General features: G+C 49.9%; 1 protein-coding gene and 1 long non-coding RNA gene across 6 annotated transcripts; one reads left to right on the top strand and one right to left on the bottom strand.

Annotated features, from left to right (window-relative positions):
• The first annotated feature begins 369 nt into the window (after nt 1–369).
• On the top strand, nt 370–18,219 carry setd1ba (SET domain containing 1B, histone lysine methyltransferase a). Of its 5 annotated transcripts, none has more exons than XM_078087837.1 (19): nt 370–386; nt 3,432–3,548; nt 6,033–6,184; nt 6,402–6,500; nt 6,846–7,116; nt 7,979–8,100; nt 8,587–9,747; nt 10,971–11,732; nt 12,378–12,551; nt 12,638–12,725; nt 12,827–13,038; nt 13,128–13,200; nt 13,288–13,665; nt 13,754–14,935; nt 15,211–15,377; nt 15,477–15,602; nt 15,715–15,834; nt 15,915–16,052; nt 16,139–18,219. In XM_078087837.1, exons 3-19 carry the CDS (start codon nt 6,047–6,049, stop codon nt 16,310–16,312), a joined length of 5,385 nt encoding a protein of 1,794 aa, XP_077943963.1. In that variant the 5' UTR covers nt 370–386; nt 3,432–3,548; nt 6,033–6,046; the 3' UTR covers nt 16,313–18,219. The 5 variants fall into 5 exon arrangements, with proteins under 5 accessions (XP_077943963.1, XP_077943961.1, XP_077943960.1 ...); XM_078087835.1 differs by lacking the exon at nt 370–386 and adding an exon at nt 2,586–3,353 and having other exon boundaries at nt 13,291–13,665; XM_078087834.1 differs by lacking the exon at nt 370–386 and adding an exon at nt 2,586–3,353.
• Nucleotides 4,081–5,367, bottom strand: LOC144388210 (uncharacterized). Its single transcript, XR_013452487.1, has 2 exons — nt 5,183–5,367; nt 4,081–4,724 (listed from the first exon to the last, which is right to left on the bottom strand). It is a non-coding gene; the product is annotated as an uncharacterized LOC144388210 (long non-coding RNA).
• Nucleotides 18,220–18,648: the final 429 nt, after the last annotated feature.

Raw genomic sequence — 18,648 nt, 5'->3', positions numbered from 1 at the left:
AGTCGGATGACGATTGACCTCAATTACTCGCTTTTATTCATGAGGAACCAAAATGAGGAATATAAATAAGATTATTTACCCTGCCTGTGTGCAGAATCCAATTGTGCATTTGATCTAACAAAAGATAATAAAAAAAACATTGGACAATGTTTATTTGTTTTCTACTATTTAACGTGTTCATTTTAAATCCCAGTTTTGTTTTGTTTTTTTACAAGCATTGTGTCAGTCATCTGTATGGCTGAAGACAGCAGTGACATCACAGATTGGCGTGTCAGGATAAACTATTCTCTCTCATCACAGGGTGCGACATGAGGACATCTTTACCCAGCATCAAACTAAACAAATCATCAATAGGAAAAACTGATTTGGGGACTACATTCTAAAAGGTACAGTATGTCACCATAAGGTGAAAACATTTGTGCTGCTATAAACTGGGAGGTGGCGTGTGTGTGCGACGCAGACGCGCTGCTGTGAGGCATGAAGAATAACTTATTAGCGTTAAAGTGATGCTGAACCAGATGTGGAGTAATGATCACAGGCGCCTGGACACATTCAGTTCACCTGGATATCAAATAATCTGGATGATTGAGAATGCTCTGCTACACTACAATGTGCAATAAAATTATATTTTTAAGTCTCACCCGAGTTGATGGTGGTTGTAATTTCAGAAATCTGTAACGTTTGTCAGGAGAAACTAGTTCATAGAAAACGAGTCTAGATAAAGAGATAAAAGAAACGTGTGTGTTTCACATTAAATGGTGTGGAACATGTTCTCTCTCAAGGCAGTGATACTCTTGAGTTAAGCGACAAAGGCACATAAAAAAAAATTGGATTACAGTTGTGTCGGGTAAATTGGAAAATAGGAGCAAGCTGTCCCTTTAAGAGGATGAGCTGACACTGACTTTTCCTTTGCCTATTTGAAGAAAAACAATAATCTTTCACAAATTTTTCAGAATACACACAGATTTACGGTCATGAGTAAAAGGGAGTTTCCTCTATACCATTCCTTCTACAGCTTTTTACCATGCAGCATGGTGTGAGTTCACCGTGTCATTTTGTGTAGTATTGTGACCGGCTAAGAATTGTGTTTTAAAGATGGGCCTAAAAACATAAAAAAAAAAAAAAAAAAAAAAAAAAAAGAGTAGGTGTGTGTTCAAATCCATCGAAAAGCAAAAGCAACCTGCTTCAATTTCCAAAACAATAAAACATAAGAGTGAGGGTATAATCTATTTATTTCAACATTTCAGGAACACAGACAGGTAATAATATTGCCAAATAAGTGACTACATCACAAGGCTTACTGTGGAAAAGTACACTAATGATACCAGATATGCAAATGTGTAAGACCTAGAGACAATGAAAGACAATATTTCAAATAGAATAATACATGAGCCTACCACCAGTGGCAAAATATTGAATAAACAAGTGCAACCATGAATAAAAAAAATATAAACCACAAAAGCACAGAGGATACCTGATTTGATTCAGCGAACAATCCGTCAAAATAAATGGCTGAAAAAAAAGCAGCAGGCAGCCAAGCTGTTTGCCTGACTGCCTGCTATGCTGACTCCATAGAAAAAGCCATAAAAGCGTACTCATGTGCTCCAATAGGTTCTACAAAGCAGTACATTGTAGTACAAGCTGGGAAAAATGCCCGCATTGCTGTACAAAAAGTGCTTGTTTGACTTACACGGCGAAACTGGTTGCCATACAAATAAATATCGTTGCATATTTTAAAAAAAATGTATATAAAAAATGTAAGCTACAAAATATCCACACGTATACGACCCCTCTTTCATCAATTAATAAAGAAAGAACGTTTGTTATTTGTCGTCGTGCAGAGAGACAGCTGTCCCGTGGAAGAGAGGCCGATCCTCTGCGTGGAATATTCCAGTCTGTCAGCGGCGCGCAAAGCTCAATGGCGAAAGAGGAGGGTTTATTTCCCCTTCTTTTTTAGATCAAAGGCCTATAAATAACCTCATTGGCGGATTCTAACGCAAAATGTTGCTCTTTTGTTACCTACATGAAAACCGTCTCCTCGGTTTCTCTCCCATTTCACTGGGCCGGTAGGGGGAGGGGAAGGGAGGGAATGGAGGGAGAGGATAATGCGGTCTGCAGCCTCGTGACCTGCAAATGGAGGAATGCGCGCACTTGGCAGCCTGATCTCGCGGTGGATAACAAGAAAAACAGGCCTGCGACCGCGCGCCAGGCTACACACGCACACACAAAAAGGAGTGCCTGACGGGCGACATGTTGTGTCCCACCTTAAAACCGAACAAAAGACTGAACCGCAGCTTTTGAGTTTGTATTTTCTGATCTGTAGTACTTTGAAAAAAAAAAACTGGTCCGACCTGACGTTTTTCCTCGAGCCAAAGAACGGCGCGTGACTCTTTCCCCCACATGCAGAGCAGCGGGGCTGCTGCAGAGGACTTCCCGATGACCTTATATGGCGATGTGTGTGTGTGTGAGGGGGGGGGGGGGGTTCGCGCTCTCATGGCAACCGTCCAGAGAGCTCTCGGATTACTGCCGTTGCCAGGGCGAGTCAGCCCAGCAACCGACAACCGACTGTTAACGTTTCCTTCCCTTATTAACGAAATGTCGACTGTGTGTCTTCCTTTTTTTTCTGTTCTTTTTTTTTTGTTTCCTTTATCTTTTGCTCCTTGTTAAAACACACCGATTCGAGCGAATCGATCGGCGTAAAAGACTTTGCTGTCGTGTCACCGAGTAAAGCGAGCCTCTCCCAGTTATGGCGCAGCAACATTTTACCGCACGGCGCTGCCCTTTGTCTGTATAGAAGCCATTTTGAGACAAGAGAACTGCAGAGAAAGCAAAGCAAAAGGGTAGACTGCTAGTCACCAAAAGGGTCTCTTGGATAAAGGGAAGCAGTGAAATTTACAAGATTTCTCCCCATAAGACTCCTTTTCCTCGTTTTAACACTTGGATTACATGTTTTTTGAATGCAGACTGTAAGTTTACAATATCAAAACAAAAATGCGAGTTATAACGTTGGATACGTATGACAAAAGCCAATACAGTTTTGCTGATTACGTTGTAAGCAGAATTATGTATTGTTCGTGTTGTCTGGTCAGTAATGTAACGTTAACACTTAAAACTCACATTTAGACATAAACTGGCAAATGAAGTGAAATAGCTCAAAATCCATTACCTTTTCAAAACAACATTTCCTTGGTTTTATGTGCTGTAGCTCAGTTAGAAATGCCGAAATTAAAGAAGTTATTGCCTACTTCACTGCAATGCTGTCTTCAAGGAGAGAGAGAGAGAGAGAGAGGGGATGGTTTGCATATTGCCCACACAGACATGATGCCTGAAGATGCATATTCGCCGGCTCGCAGGCAATTCCCACTCATCAGAAAAGTTCTCAAAAAAGAGCTCTCCTATCTTTTTGTGCTAATGGATTCCTTCCTTTCCAGGAGATGCTCTGCCACTCCTTGTTAATGCCACTGTTAGAGGATCCGAAGATGGAGCTGAAAACATTCCTCCTGCCCCTGCGTTTAGGCCTGTTAACTGCATTTCACCAAAGTGCCGAGGTAAATATTTTCACCATAAAAGTTTTCCCTTTTGTGTCCTCTTAGGTTTGACAGTCTATTTTTAATGACCGTTGCACAATGTGAAAGGCTACCTTACTGGGCGTTTTTATGACATCTAAATAAGCCCTTGTAACAAGGTCAGGCTGACCATTACACTGTGGATGCATTCGGTTATTTTATGGCAAATGGAAAGCACAAATGTAATTGCTCTTTAAATTGTCCCCACGGTTGTAGGAGGAGTGATCTACAACACACAAAGCCACCACGGTGTTAAGCATTGCTGTGTTTAAAGCCATTAATCAAAGCAATTGTGTTATCAATCAGCAGCCGAAAGTCCAGGCAGCACAATCAACTATTTTGCAAAAGGCCATTAATTATCCATGGCCTGCTTTGTCATTTCGAGGAGCAGTGGCATATAACCTGGACTGCTCGATGTATATTTACAGGTCTGCATGCCACTGAACATATTAAATAAAGTCGTCTACTACAAATGCCAACATTTCTGTGATCAAATAGATGATAGCTCAATAGATAAATTAACAGAACAAAACATTTTTAATAAAAGTAGCTGCATGCCTCACATTTTACATTTTAAATAAGCAACAAATATACAATGGATTATAAAAGAGATGAACTTACTCATTGTTACTCATATCCTACAAGGCCATATGTGCAATGCCAACAATCAGACATTACTTTAACAGATGATTGTCCCCCCTAGTTTTAACATCTACTAGACCATACAACTGTTTATTCAAACATTTGTTTCTTTTCACTTAAGAAACACAACGACTATTATATGGGTGTGCCATGACCTAGTTAAGACAAAGATGGTTTCCAGGCAGAGGAAAAAAGGCTCAAGATGTCACAGGGTATTACATCCAGTACATTCTCTTCCTTCTTCTCAATCCTTTAAAAGGAGGAATCATAGTGTTTATCATAGTCCGTGAGAGACGAGGAAATCAAGTGTAAAGATCCCTTTTTGGAACAAAGGAAACCCATATAGGCCATTGAGTCCTGTTTCAGGAAAATGGCTGCCGGGAGCGCTCGGCCCCCTCTCTCTGCTCTCTGTTGAAGGACTCGTGCGCCGTGCTTCTAATAGCAGACGGCTCCTCTGCCGCTGCGCTCTGATTGGCCCGCCGAGCCGCTGCTGTTAACCAGCCAATTGCCCGAGCACTGCAAAACCCAGGCAATGTCAAACAGCAAAAAAAAAATAAAAACATTTTTTTGAAGACAATATAAAATTCGCAAATAAAATTAAGAATGAGAACAACGCGCAGGGGTTAAGATTGTGTGATCAATAAAAAATTTTAAAAAAAACTTGAAAGCGGTTTTAAGGCGAGGGGCAAAACAATGGCTTGGCACTAGTTGTTGGTCTGATAGAGAAACAAACCGTCGAGATGCAACGGCTCTTAAATACAACTGTTTAGCGACCGGGTTTCGCGTTATAATCCATTAATCTGTTAGTAATTTCACATTAGCAGGCAACTAGCTCCAGAGCAGCGGCGTAATCATTTAAATGTTTTGTTAAAAAAAAAAAACCTGTATTAATTTTTGAACAAATACAGGTCTGTACAGAAACAATCTAGCGAAGCGTTTTTATTAGTCTTTGGGGGCAGTTAAGAAGATATTACCTCTGTGTCTTGTGTTTGCCATTTGGGTAAATCCAACCGACAGATTCCACACAAAATCCTTTAGCTATTTATCTACAACAAGCCTTTAACGGTTCTGTAATAATCACGCGTGTACACACGAACATTATTCCGCGAGTCGCTTAGAACGTTACAGATGCATTCGAGGCGATAGTCTGGTCAAAAAAGCAGCGGAAATAGAAAACGAGTTTATAGCGAAAGTGCGGCCAGCGTCGGAGGTGGGCAAGCCTAGCGGTGTATTGTGGAAGAGACAGAAGCTACAGACCAGAGGCACACAATATGTGTTGGCTCTCGCCGAAAAGGAGGCAGTATTCTTCCAGCTAAATCATGTGAATGTAAGCGGCGACGGGGGAAAGCGATCTAGTCTTTTTCGTCAATTAAAGAAGAATCCCTCGGGCGATCGGACGAACCATGTCCAAGCCGGGGGAGAAAAACAGGTTGAACGAAGACCATGGCAGAAAGCAGAGTTCAAGTAAGCTGGTTCTTTTTTCTCTCTCTCTCTCGCTCTCTCCCCTCTTTCTCCAGCCCTCCTAATGCCCGCTTTCCGTAACTGGGATATACGCTAGATCCCGTTATTAGCTCTCACTTTGGGTCACCCCGCCGCCGCCAAAGTCCTGTCTCAGTAGCGGTTGGCTGTGTTTTAAAGTGTCGGTGGGTTGAGAGGCTTGGAGGGAGGGAGAGAGAGCGAGAGGAGGGGGGGGGGGGGGGGCGCCGCCGCTAACGGGACCGGGTTTAGCTCCTCGCCTAACGATTGCCCCCTTTCTCCCCCCCTCCCCTTCTCTCTCCCGGTCGTGTGTGTGTGTGTGTTTTTTGTTTGGTTCCCCCCCCCCAGGTCTGGCGAACGGCATGGACGGCCACCCCGCGTGCGGCTCGGCGGAGAAGCGGAGTCACCACTGGAGAAGTTACAAGTTGATCATCGACCCGGCGCTGAAGAAGGGCTCCCACAAACTCTACCGCTACGACGGGCACACTTTCAGCATGCCGGTGAGCGCGGTGCAACAATAGTAACCGGGGAGCCGACCTCCATGACAGGTTACGGCCGTGTTGTCGGGGAGGAGGGGGGGGAGAGGGGGGTGGGCTTGCTTTTTTTTATCTACATTTTTCTTTTGGTGTGCTAAACTCCGCAACAAGTCCTCAACGTGCGAAGTTGCGCAAGTGTGGATAACAAGCATGTCGTTCCCTCCTCCTCCTCCTACTGCAGAACCCCGGGATCTCTCCGGTGGACATGGTCCGAGACCCGAGGATCGGTCCTCTCTGGTCCAAGTACAAAGACGTGGACCTACCGGTGCCGACGTTTAAGGTACCTACTCTGACAGTATGATTCCCGATCTTCTCCCTCGAGGAAAAGTGTCCAAAGTTGCGCGCACGCACACACACACACACACACACACACACACACACACACACACACACACACACACACACACACACCTCCCTCTCTCATCCAGCACGCGCTGTGCTCCCCGACGCGTGCACCGCGCAGGGTCCGAGCGGTACACGCGACCACGACCCCCCCCCCCCCCACTCCCCCCGCGGTACCGCTGTGATGACAGCTGTCAGAATAATGCACCGCGTGGTGCAACGTTTTTTTTCTTCTTTCCTCTCTCTCCTCTGACGTGAACTCCTCTCGTCCCGATTCTTCCAGATCGACGAGTGTTACATCGGCCCCGTGCCTCCCAAGGAGGTGACGTTCGCCCGCCTCAACGACAACGTCCGGGAGGGCTTTCTTAATGACATGTGCAAAAAATTTGGCGACATCGAGCAAGTGGAGATCTTGTACAATCCGAAGAACAAGAAGCACCTGGGGATCGCCAAAGTGGTTTTTGAGAACGTGAAGGCAGCCAAGGTGGCGGTGCAGTCGCTTCACAAGACGTCTGTTATGGGAAACTTCATCCACGTGGAGCTGGACCCGAAAGGTAAACAAGAGATTCAGTCATTTGGAGGGAAGCGATGTGCAGCCTACATTTCTGCATGCCGGCAGCCTTCTGTCCCGTTCAAGTCGCCTTGTTTTGAATTATTAGGAGGACAGCGGTGGCGTGTTTAAATGTACATGTGTTGCCTGGTAACGTGGGGTTAATTGAATTTTATTGAATGTAAGGCTGCTCCCACGGTGCTGAGGGTGCTGTGTACTCCCACGGTGACTAATTTCAGACCTGTAAACAAACACGACTCCTCTCACCTCTGCAGAGTCACATTTTAATGAGGGGAAATCTTAATTATCCCAGTTAGGATCTTAGTTGAGATTTGGAGACTGCATTAATTCCTCTTTAAGACAATCGAAAGGTATTCATTATTTGATTGGCAAAAGTTTGCATCTGTATTCATATAAAAGCAAAAATAATGTGTAACGTTTATACTGGCTGCACAAGCGCATATTCCCATATTCCCATGACTGTTTATTTTCTGTTCATGAATATCCGTAACTCACATGAAAGTGTTCCACTTTGTGGAGGTTTTGGTAGATCTTTAGACTTGTTTGGGTGGTTATAGTCTGTAAAATATGCCGTGTGCATTACATGTAACTTCCTAAATGACCAAATGGGAAATTAACAATATTTCACAGTTTACAAGCAGCCACAAATAATATGAAATGACTTTCTGATGCTCTTGAGGTAAATCATTTGAAAGTGTGCACCATGAAAGGAAAATGCATTTGCGTATCTACACATGTTTCCATTTGGAGTCCAGCTACCGGATTAGTTTTAATAAAGCCTGCTGGCATTAAGCCTTCTTTACACACACTTGTCATCAGACCAACGCGTGTTTACCCCTCTGCAGGTGAGAATCGCCACAGGTACTTCCAGCTCCTGATGAATGGCTGCTACACGCCGCAGACCCTGCCTGTAGGCGGGGAGGAGGCCAGGGAGGTGTCCCCTCGGAGCCTGGCAGAAGCCCTACTGGTAAAAAAAAGCGTCCAACAATATGCAAAAAATAAATAAATAGAATTTGTTGGTGTGTTTATTAGACATCAATGTCGTTTGGTTCAGGCTTTTACCGCGTCGGCCTGGTGATCACCCAATTGTCGCGCTGCTTTGTAGAAATAAGTGACCGGTCTAAGCTGACGTCCTTATCTGTAATCCATTTTATCAGCACAGCAGGTGGTAGAGGGGAGCAGAGGAAATGTTATCCAGACCCTCGGTCGAGGACTGAAATGTCAACGTGCACTCCGGCCTCGTGCCGCCGTCCCTCAGGCGTTGTGCTCTGATGCTTCTCCACTAGTTGCTTTTAAAAAGCCCCAAAAAGATTGAATTTTTGCCCATTTGGCGAAACTCCTCCAGATATTTTTCACGACTGCGTTGCTGTACAGTAGCTCCAATGTCCTGTGTGTTTGGTGTTTGGAGGTGCTTGCTTGACCTCGCTCCCTTTTTTTCTCCCCCCCACGGAAGGCTTGCGAGCCGATCCGCAGGCTGTCGGAGAGCGGCGCGTCCGCCGCCGGAGGAGCGCTGCCCGCCGGCAGCTCCACGACGCCCCTGTCCCACGAGACGGGCTACTCCAGCCTGAGGCAGGACACGCCGCTGTCCCAGGGAACCCCTCACACCCCGCGGCAGACCGGCACGCCCTTCTCCCAGGACTCCAATTTCTCCAGTCGGCAGTCCACGCCGGCGTACCAGCCCAGTCGGGCTGAGAGCGGCAGCAGCGGCGGCGGCGGTGGCGGCAGCGGTGGCGGCGGTGGCAGCGGCAGCGGCAGTTACAAATCTCGCAGACACGAGAGCAAGTTTCACGACGCGTACAACCGCCGGCCGGAGAGGCCCCAGTACCGCATCAACATGTACAGGGGCAGCGCGCCCGAGCAGGCCCCCTTCAAACAGCCCCCTCTCACGCCGCCCGAGCCCCCGCCCACCACGCCTTCCTTCACGTACACGGCGCCCCTCCCCGCCACGCCCAACTTCAAGTCCGCCTTCTCGCCCTACCAGGCGCCTCTGCCCCCCGCGTTCCCCCCGACGGAGCCCGCCTTCCATCACCCGGCCCAAAGGGAGGGCGAGCACGTCCGGCCGCCGCAGCCGCCTCAGGCCGCGGCCACGGACTTTCTGCCCGCCAAGGACAGACCGGAGACTCCTCCGATCCCGGAGCCCCCGGAGCCCCCGCCTGAGCCCTCGCCCCAACCGACCACCCCTCCGCCTCAGACGCCGGAGCGCTGCCCCTCGCCCGTCTCGCCCACGCTGGACCTGGAGCGCAACAGCCTGGACTCGCGCATCGAGATGCTCCTCAAGGAGAAAAGGACAAAGCTGCTGCCGTTCCTGGAGGAGCGAGACTCTGACGGCGAGGTGCGCATGGACGGGAGTCCGATTTCCTCCTCGTCGTCTCAGCTGTCCCCGATCCCCGCTTACACGGGCGGCTCCCAGGGGGGCCAGCAGAACTCCCGTCCCACCAGCACGGGCTTGGAGGACATCAGTCCGACCCCGCTGCCGGACTCGGAAGACGAGGAGCCCGTCCCCGGGACGGCCTCGCTGATGAAGAGAATCGGCTCCCCTGTCCAGGAGAAGATGAACAGTGACCTCAAAGATGGACATTTTCGAGGCCACACTCCCACGGATGTCATTGAAACGGTAAGACGCGTATTTGCATGGAACTCACGTTCACACGAACAATGTTTCTGCCCGTTAAGTCGCTGTTCGACGCAAAAGAACAACAGCAAGGTTCCAAACGGGGTCAAAAAGAGCTCGCGCCGATAGTCTCTCTTGAGTCGTTAGTACCACGGAGCGGATGTTTACTCTGTGACGCTCACACCGAGGACACCGGAAGTGAGGTTCTAGTTTCAGGTGATCGTAGTGAACTTTCCCTTTCTGTTTTTTTCTTCTTTTTTTTTCTTGATCGTGCCTCTTAAAGGAAACACCACTCACATCATCGATCGTCGATGTATGAAGGGCAGCACACGCAATCTCAACTGCAACTATGATTGGAAAACAACAAACAAGTGGTGTTTTAACCGTAATTCATGTTATAATATTTGCACTATAGTTGAGTTGGGGTTGAGTTATCGAGTAAGTTTTAGGCTTAACTCGCATCCTTACAAATACCTTCACATTCACATGGAGCTAATATTCTCCTTTTGAAGTCCTAGTAACACCTTCTGGCCCACAATGTTGAGGAATGAGACCTGCTGTGTGCGCGTGTGTGTGTGTGTGTGTGGGGGGGGGGGGGGGGGGGTTTGAGGGCTCTTATTTCCGCTTTCACTCGCCCCACAACGTGCAGGAGAACAGTTTGGCAGTTAGCCCCATTCGACGCCACACTTCCTGCTTTTGCCGGAGCCCGACAGTCAGGATTGGCCGCAGCATCTGGCGTCTCGCATTTCGAGTTATCACAAAGCAAGCAGTGCAAACAGTTCATTTGGATAACGACGCCACTCCCACACACAAGTTTAACTCTTCCTTCCCGCAGGAGCCGTCGCAGAAACGCTTTGAATGAAAGTAAACGGGAGCCATGAAAAATCCCAAAGTGAATGGGTTTAATGGCACTGGTGTTGCACAAGCACGAGCGGTGTGGTTGGATGGACAAAGTGAGGCATTGGCAACAATGTTTTCAAACCTGTACGCATAACTAATGCTAAAACTTCCGGGGCAAGTTTACAAAAAAACTTTTTTTATTCAAAGTCCACCCACCACTAGCTTCTGCCCGAGCTCTTCAACCTTATCTCAAGGTCGGCGGCGTCGGCTCGGGTGGTCATGGACACGAGAGGGGAGGCAGATGATTGTGTGACCCGTGACGTTGACCCTCGCGTCGTCCTGACCGCTTGTGTTTTGCTGTTTGTTTGTTTGTTTTTCTCGCACAGGGTCACCAGTCGTCGGGCGAAGACATGGAAATCTCCGACGACGAGATGCCCGGGACGCCGACCAGCGGCGGCGAATGCGGCAAGGGCATCGTCATGAACTCGGCGGTGTCCCCGATGCAGACCATTCCCATCCCCCCGCCGGGCTTCCATCCCCTCCCGCACCAGGGCGGCTACCAGCTCTCGCACCACCACCACCACCACCACCTGGCCGCTCACTCCGCCGTGACGGGGCACCCGCACCTGGCTGCTCCCCCGGGGGTGCCTCACCACATGCTGCAGCACATGGGCCACTACCCTCACGGCATGATGCCGCTGGTGCAGATGGAGCTGATGAACTGCCTGCGGTGGGAGCAGTGGAGCGCCGTGCCCATGTCCTTCCAGATGCAGCAGCAGATGCTGAGTCGCATGGCTCAGACCAGAGGTCCCTACCAGTACCCGCAATTCATCGACAGCGCCGCGTCCGGGCCCTACCTGGGACCGTACCAGCCCGTGACCATGGGAGCGACACCCGCCGCCGGCGCAGAGGCACCCGGACAACAGTGGCAGAATCCCAGCATGCCAAAGTTCAACCCTACCGTCCCTCCTCCGGGGTACGACACCAAGAAGGAGGACCCCCACAAGGCCACGGTGGATGGTGTCCTGCTGGTTATCGTCAAGGAGCTGAAGGCCATCATGAAGAGGGACCTCAACCGTAAAATGGTGGAGGTTGTGGCCTTCAGGGCCTTTGATGACTGGTGGGAAAAGAAGGAACTCTCGGCAAAGGTAAATCATTCATTTCACCTTCCAAGATGCAAATGCAGGGTTGATATACAGAAGCAGACTGAGCTTGAAACCACACGTTTCTTAACTGTCTTTAAGTGAGTTGACAAACCGGTCGATTTAATGTTTGTATTGTATAAATAGTCTACATATAATAGAAACCATCGAGCACTATTCATCCCGTTTGCATTACAGCACAAATGTTCGGGAAGAGCATTAAATCAGATCAATCGAAAAAACAAATAAAGCTTTTTGGTTATTAATATATTCACAAAAATCTTACATTCTTAGTGAATATATTTTAAATAGTGCCATAAAAGCTGAGCAGATTTTGTGAACGCATTTAGTCGTCGTGATAAAAAAGAAACTCATTAGTCAAGCAAATGAAACAGCAAGTTGATTAATAAATAGTTTCATTTATTTGTCAAACCTAAAGGCCAAATATTCATTCATTCATTGAATTGACCACGTTTGACTTCCAGCATGTCGATCAGACAGAACAAGCAAGTTAAAGACCTCTCCTTCACGATCAAATAATAAAAGAATCCACTATCGGCTCGTGATTCGTTTACACGAAGCTCGTTTCATCTGCAGAGGCGGACGTGTTTAGTACGGCAGCGCGCTTCAACACGTCACTTCTCCCCACAGGTGTCTTTGACCCCAGTGAAGGGGGCCGAGGCGAAGGAAGAAGAGAGACCCAAACCCAAAGAGCCGATGGGCTCCAGCCTGCTGGAGAACTGGAACAAGGGCGAGGGGCTGGGCTACGAGGGAATGGGCCTGGGAATCAGCCTGCGAGGGGCCATCCGCCTGCCCTCCTTCAAGGTAGGGCCTCTTCTCCTGCCCTTTTCAAAACGCCGAGCGCACACAGCGTTTTTTTTTTTTAATGGTCGCTGGTGTCGCGTTTGCAGGTGAAAAGGAAGGACCCGCCGGAGGCGGCGGCAGCCGGGGAAAACAAGCGAGCGCGACCCTCCACTCCGGTGTACGACGAGGATGAAGGTGACGCTCCCGCCGGGCTGCGCGGTTACACTTGCGGGCATTTGCTTCTTCCTCCTGGTGTTCTAACACATTTAGCTTTTTGTATCATTTTCTAACGTCAGACCGGGATCGAGACGCGGCGGAGCTCCCGATGGACGAATCCAAAATGGACTCCGACAGCGGGTCGGCGAAGCGACGGCACTCGCGGCCGCTCGAACTGGACAGCGAGGGAGAGGAGGAGCTGGACACCTCAGGAAAGGAAGAGGAGTCGTTGTCCGATAGGGAGGAGGAGCCCGACAAAACTCCGGCTACAGAGAGGTTGTCGTCGGGGAAAGTGAGCAGCCTGAAATCTAAACCCTGATCCGTTTGATCGTTCACACGTTGACTATTGAAGCATCCTCACGCTCTGTTGTCCCCTCTTAGGAGAGTGGCGATGAGGAGGGTGATGACGAAGGCTCATCCAGTGACAGCGCTTCCTCGGATTCGTCTGATGACGGTAACATGATAAAAATATCAAAGAGTTGTTTTAATTTGGTTTGCCGTTTCCATGTGATTGATCGTTCTCCTTCCACATTTCGTTCAGAAGGGGCGAGCTCTGCTTCCTCCAAAGCCAGCTCGACTTCCTCATCAGAAAGCGCGGACTCCTCGGAGTACGAGATGAGCTCGGAAGAGGAGGAGGAAGAAGAGGAAGAAGAAGAGGAAGAGGCCGCCGCAGCAAAAGACGTGGCGGCTCGAGTCAAAGTGGCAGAGACCTCCTCGTCCTCCTCGTCCTCATCAATATGCTCGTCTGATGAAGACGAAGGGAAGGCCGAGACCACGGCGCCGTGTCCTCCTCCGGGGGCACTGCCAGAGGACGCGAAGGTCCGAAAGGAGCCGAGCATCAAACCCAAATCCAGACCTCCGAGTCCGGAGGCGGAGGCGACGGAGGACCTGAAGCCTCCATCGCTCAAAGGACTCCCAGGTGAGGGTCTGCTGTGTTCTTGGCATAAATCACCATATGGCAAAATGTTACATTCGTTTCTATATATGTACTTATTTTTGTCCCGTAGTCAAAGAGCGAGACGTCAGTGTCTACGGCGACATTCCCACGGTGAAGGAGCACGTGACGGCCCTCCGGCCGCCGACGCCCACGGGCGCCCTGCCCGACAGCGACCAGGAGGAGGCGAAAGGTAAAGCCGAGCCCGAGGAAGTTCCCTGCACCCCGGGTCGATCAGCCCCGTCCCGCGTAGACGCCAGGTCCCCCGTCCCCAAAAGTGTCTCTGCGGCGTTGTTGCACCTCCCTCTCCCTCTCCACCCGTCGGCGGAAGGTCGATCCCTCCTCCACCCGCCCCCCGCCCCCCTCCTGCCCGACCTCCCCCAGCGGGCGCGGCTGCCCACGGACGAGGACATCCCCCGCACGCCGGGCCGGGACCTGATGGAACGCGCCCGGAGTCTGGGCAAGTCCCAGAGCACGGACGCCATGCCCGTCACGCCCGGCGGCGACGCCCCGCTGACGGGCAGCGGCTTGCTGCTTATCTCCCCTCACATCCCCGGTAGCCCCTTTTCGTACCCCACGCAGTCCCCCGTCCTCAGCGCGGGAGTCCCCCGCACTCCGGGACGAGACTTAACCTTCACGCCCGTCTTCCCCGACCCCGCAGCGATGGCTTTTAATAGGAAAATATCCACCGAGAGCCTGGACTTCAAGGAGCCGCCCGTCAGCACGGCGCCGGCCGCAGCCGAGACGTCGGCCAGCGTCCCCGAAGATCTGCCCGTGGACGTCCCCGTGCCGTCGGACACCGCCCCGTCCAAGAGGAAACCCGGGCGGCCCAAAGGCAAAAAGGCGGCGTCGCCCGAGGCCGCCCTGCCGCCTCACCACGCGCAACTCGCCGGCCTTTCCGCGCAGACCCTCTCGGCCAAGACCCCCCACCGCGGGAGCCCGGACTTCAGGGAAGGAGAGGAGGACGGCTTCCTGTCCTACGAGGATGAGGCGCCCGTGGCCACGAAGCCCGCGCGGCGGCCACGGCGAGGCTGGGAGGAGCTGCTGCTGGACGGCCTGTCCCCCGTCACCTCGCCCCCCCGGCCGTACTTCAAGCCGCGCTTCGAGTTCGAGGAGATGACCATACTGTACGACATCTGGAACGAAGGCATAGACGAGGAAGACATACGGCTCCTGCAGGTCACCTACGACAAGATGCTGCAGCAGGATAACGGCAACGACTGGCTCAACGACACGCTGTGGGTCAACCATCCCGATATCCTTTACGAAAAGGTCCTCTGTGCGGGTCACGCGCCACGGTTCAAAGTTCATTTTAACAGGTCCAGTCAGATGACATAAAAAGATACAGCGTTGTGATTGGTTTGAATAGAGCTTTGTTCTGTAGCAGCACCCTCTGGTGGTGAGAAATAGGAACGTTTCACCTGCTGTGACCGATGTTCACCGATGTTGGTGGGCTTCAGGATAGGACAGCCCCCCCCCCCCCCCCCCCCCCCCCCCCCCCTTTCAGTTTCCTCCTTGACTCCCCTGCACCTACCAACATCCCGAGAGTGAAGAAGAAGAGGAGAGACGACGGCATGCGAGATCACATGACTGGCTGCGCGCGAAGCGAGGGTTACTACAAGATCGACAAGAAGGATAAGATCAAGTACCTCCAGAGCACCAAGCTGCATTTGGAGGAGCCGCCGGTCGACACCCAGGTGAGGCCCCCGATTTGTGATTTAAAAAAAAACCTCCCCGAGGGCACGACGCGCGCATTGTGAACACGTTTAACGGCTTCCCCTCCTCCCCCCCTGCAGGGTATGAGTATTCCTGCACAGGTGCACGCCTCCACGAGATCGGGGTCGGAGCGGCGGTCGGAGCAGCGGCGCTTGTTGTCCTCGTTTGCATGCGACAGCGACCTGCTGAAGTTCAACCAGCTGAAGGTAAACCGAGAGACGGACCCAAACCTCGACCCGGCTGGGCGGCTCGATTCACCCACGAGACGGGCGTCAAAACCCCGACTTGACGCTCTTCCCTGCTCTTCCCTCCCTTCAGTTCCGCAAGAAAAGGATCCGATTCTGCAAGTCGCACATCCACGACTGGGGGCTGTTCGCCATGGAGCCCATCGCCGCGGACGAGATGGTGATCGAGTACGTGGGGCAAAACATCAGACAGGTGAGAAGCAGTTAATGTTCAAACAACTTCATTCGCGCGCCGTCGACAGTTTCTAAAAGTGCCAAATGCGCCACCGGCAGGTGATCGCCGACATGCGGGAGAAGCGCTACGAGGAGGAGGGCATCGGCAGCAGCTACATGTTCCGCGTCGACCACGACACCATCATCGACGCCACCAAGTGCGGCAACTTCGCCCGTTTCATCAACCACAGCTGCAACGTAAGACATCGGCACGTCGAAGAAACAAACAAAGAAAACGAGTCATTTGATTCAATGCTAATGAGTCTTGTTGTTTTTCTTTTCAGCCCAACTGTTATGCGAAGGTCATCACGGTGGAGTCCCAGAAGAAGATCGTCATCTACTCCAGACAGCCCATCAACGTCAACGAGGAGATCACCTACGACTACAAGTTCCCCATCGAGGACGAGAAGATCCCCTGCCTGTGTGGGGCGGAGAACTGCAGGGGAACCCTGAATTAGGCTTCTCCTCTGGGCCGGTTTCTTTTTTTTAACATTTCACTGAAGTCGAGACGAACGGACGCGGCGAAGACGAGCCGTTTGCGGTCGAGGAGGAGGAAGGTCGTCGCACACACACACACACACACACACACACACACAACTCTAGATTGTTTACGTTTCATGGTGCTCTTGAAATACAAAAAAAACATTATTTTTTTTGTTTTTTGTTGCCACTTGAACTCGCTGGTGCAGCTTTCGCCCTCTCAGCTCGGACAGTATTTCAGCGCCTGGTTTGTACAGTTTTTACACAAATCTCGTTTTGGTCTCATAAGCTTTCCGAACGCCACAGCGTCGGTACAAACGACGCCGCCGACGCACGTTCAACCTGTTTAGCGACACCGCTGAGATGCACAAGCAAGGAGGCCGCTGGAGGAGACGAGGTCGGGCCTCGTCCTCGCTGCTGCTACCTCCTCCTCCCACGCAGCGGCTCCTCTCGGGGCGTGGCGAGAGGGGCGGGGGTGTTGGCGCAACAGAAATCTGGAATATTTGCAAATCACCGCCCCGCGTTCACCAGCCAACGATGGATCACGCTGCTTCCTATTTATGCAAAAAAAGTTCAAGTCGCCGTGCCGGAATTTGTATTACTGACGGTCCAGTGTTTTCCACTTTTGTTTTGGGTCCTTTCTTCAAAGACGTCTACTGCGTGCGCGTGAGGTAGGATCGTCGCGCCGAGCAACAAAGGGATCATTTGAATCGATTCCCGCGGGGCAGCGTTTGAAAAATTCTTCCTAAAATCAAGTTCTCCGCTCCTGAAGAAATACCGTGTCCTTCCCATCATGCCATATGAATGTGAAACTGTCTTCGTTTGGACCCGCGCAGGCGGCTGCCGGGCATGGAGGTGGGTTTTTGTGTCGCCTAGTGCTGTGTGAACACGCGTGTGCAGAGGATCGCCGCCTGTTTGTTTTCCTTTTGTTTTTGTTTTGCTCGGACGGCGTCCTCCGTAGCCGAGACGAGCGTCTCGTGTGTCTTTGTGTGCAACACTCACTACTCTTCCAGTGTTCAACGTCTCCGGAGACGCCGAGGTGTTATCAGAACCCTCTACGTGATCTCATTCAGCAAAACGAAAGAGTTGTAAATGCACTCGAGAGCTGCACTTCTGGTTTACGCCCCCCCCCCCCCCCCTTCCAAGACCAAGTTACTCACTGCTTTTCATTCAGCTGAATCGATTAACGATAAAGGAGGATTTTTTTTTTTGTCCACCTGTGATGTTTATATTGTATGATATCTTGTACAGAAGATCTAAAGCTTTTTCTTTTTTATATCTTCATAAGTGGAACACTTTTAAGATGCATCTTGCTCTCATTTTCTTTCTTTTTTAACAAAAGACTGAGTATTTAAAAGTATTTTTCAGGGACCTGTAAAAGAAAACTGAAAGTTTAAAAGGGTTGAATATTTAAAGAAAAAGGCCCACTGTGTACAGGAGAAGTCTCCACCTCCCTTTTTGAAAGATTGTTTCTTGTAGAAACGTCTTCATTTTCTGCCCAATTGCTTTGTAATCCTAAAATGTGTACATACGGTAGCTGTGAATACTATATGAAAATATATATATATATATATATATATTTTTGTTCCCTTGGGATTTGCTACATTAACACAGCTCGGAGATGGATGTAACATAATGAGGTGAGCGACGAGCTGGTAGCAGGATATTCAGCTTGTGTCAAGCTTATTGTTTTTGTTTTGTTTTTTGTTGTAAATTCTATGAAAAGTTGTTTGCGGTGCGGAGAGAAAAAAACCCCCGAAAAGGTGCAGAATCGACATGCGAAGAGGATTGAAGCATCAGCCCGTTTCTCGTGTCTATTTATTACACAACAAACGTATGAAAAAGGAACAATTGGAAATAAAGCAATTTTGCATACATCCATGAACGGTGGTTGTTTTACATCGCGGGAGGTGAAAAGTAGCTTCAGTGGATTCATTCATGAAAGGTAAGCAGCACATGAGGGATTTAAAAAAAGTCCATCAGCTTCATTCTCAGAGCTCGCGAGTTTGATTTGAACGTAATTATATGTCATGTTGAGTTGATAGACATTTCGGTTAATGACGTAAACGTGTGTGCGCGCCTGCTGGCTCGTGTTATTTTAACGTCTCATGTCAACGCAGACTCACAAGTCACCGGAGCCTTTTTGCATAATATCCTCACCAAACTTTCTCATTAGTCAAAAATAAAAGTAATTATGACGCATATTGTTTGAATAGAGCTTATATAAGAAAACGTAAGTAAACTCACACGCTTACATTTGTTTTCGCTGTCAGTCAATCAATTATAGAATCACAGTTTATCATAATATATTGAC

The sequence above is a fragment of the Gasterosteus aculeatus genome, chromosome 14, assembly GCF_964276395.1.
Source record: "Gasterosteus aculeatus chromosome 14, fGasAcu3.hap1.1, whole genome shotgun sequence".
In the NCBI taxonomy this organism is placed as follows: Eukaryota; Metazoa; Chordata; class Actinopteri; order Perciformes; family Gasterosteidae; genus Gasterosteus; species Gasterosteus aculeatus.
The sequence above is the reverse complement of the archived record's forward strand: the minus strand, read 5'-3'. Positions and strand labels throughout refer to the sequence as shown.

What these genes read in the sequence shown, in the direction of transcription:
- setd1ba (XM_078087834.1), top strand. Translation starts at nt 3,332, where the DNA reads ATGCATATTCGCCGGCTCGCAG. An exon ending in CCACGGATGTCATTGAAACG is followed by an intron (nt 9,748 to 10,970) that starts GTAAGACGCGTA and finishes TTTCTCGCACAG; the next exon opens with GGTCACCAGTCGTCGGGCGA. An exon ending in GGTGTACGACGAGGATGAAG is followed by an intron (nt 12,726 to 12,826) that starts GTGACGCTCCCG and finishes TTCTAACGTCAG; the next exon opens with ACCGGGATCGAGACGCGGCG.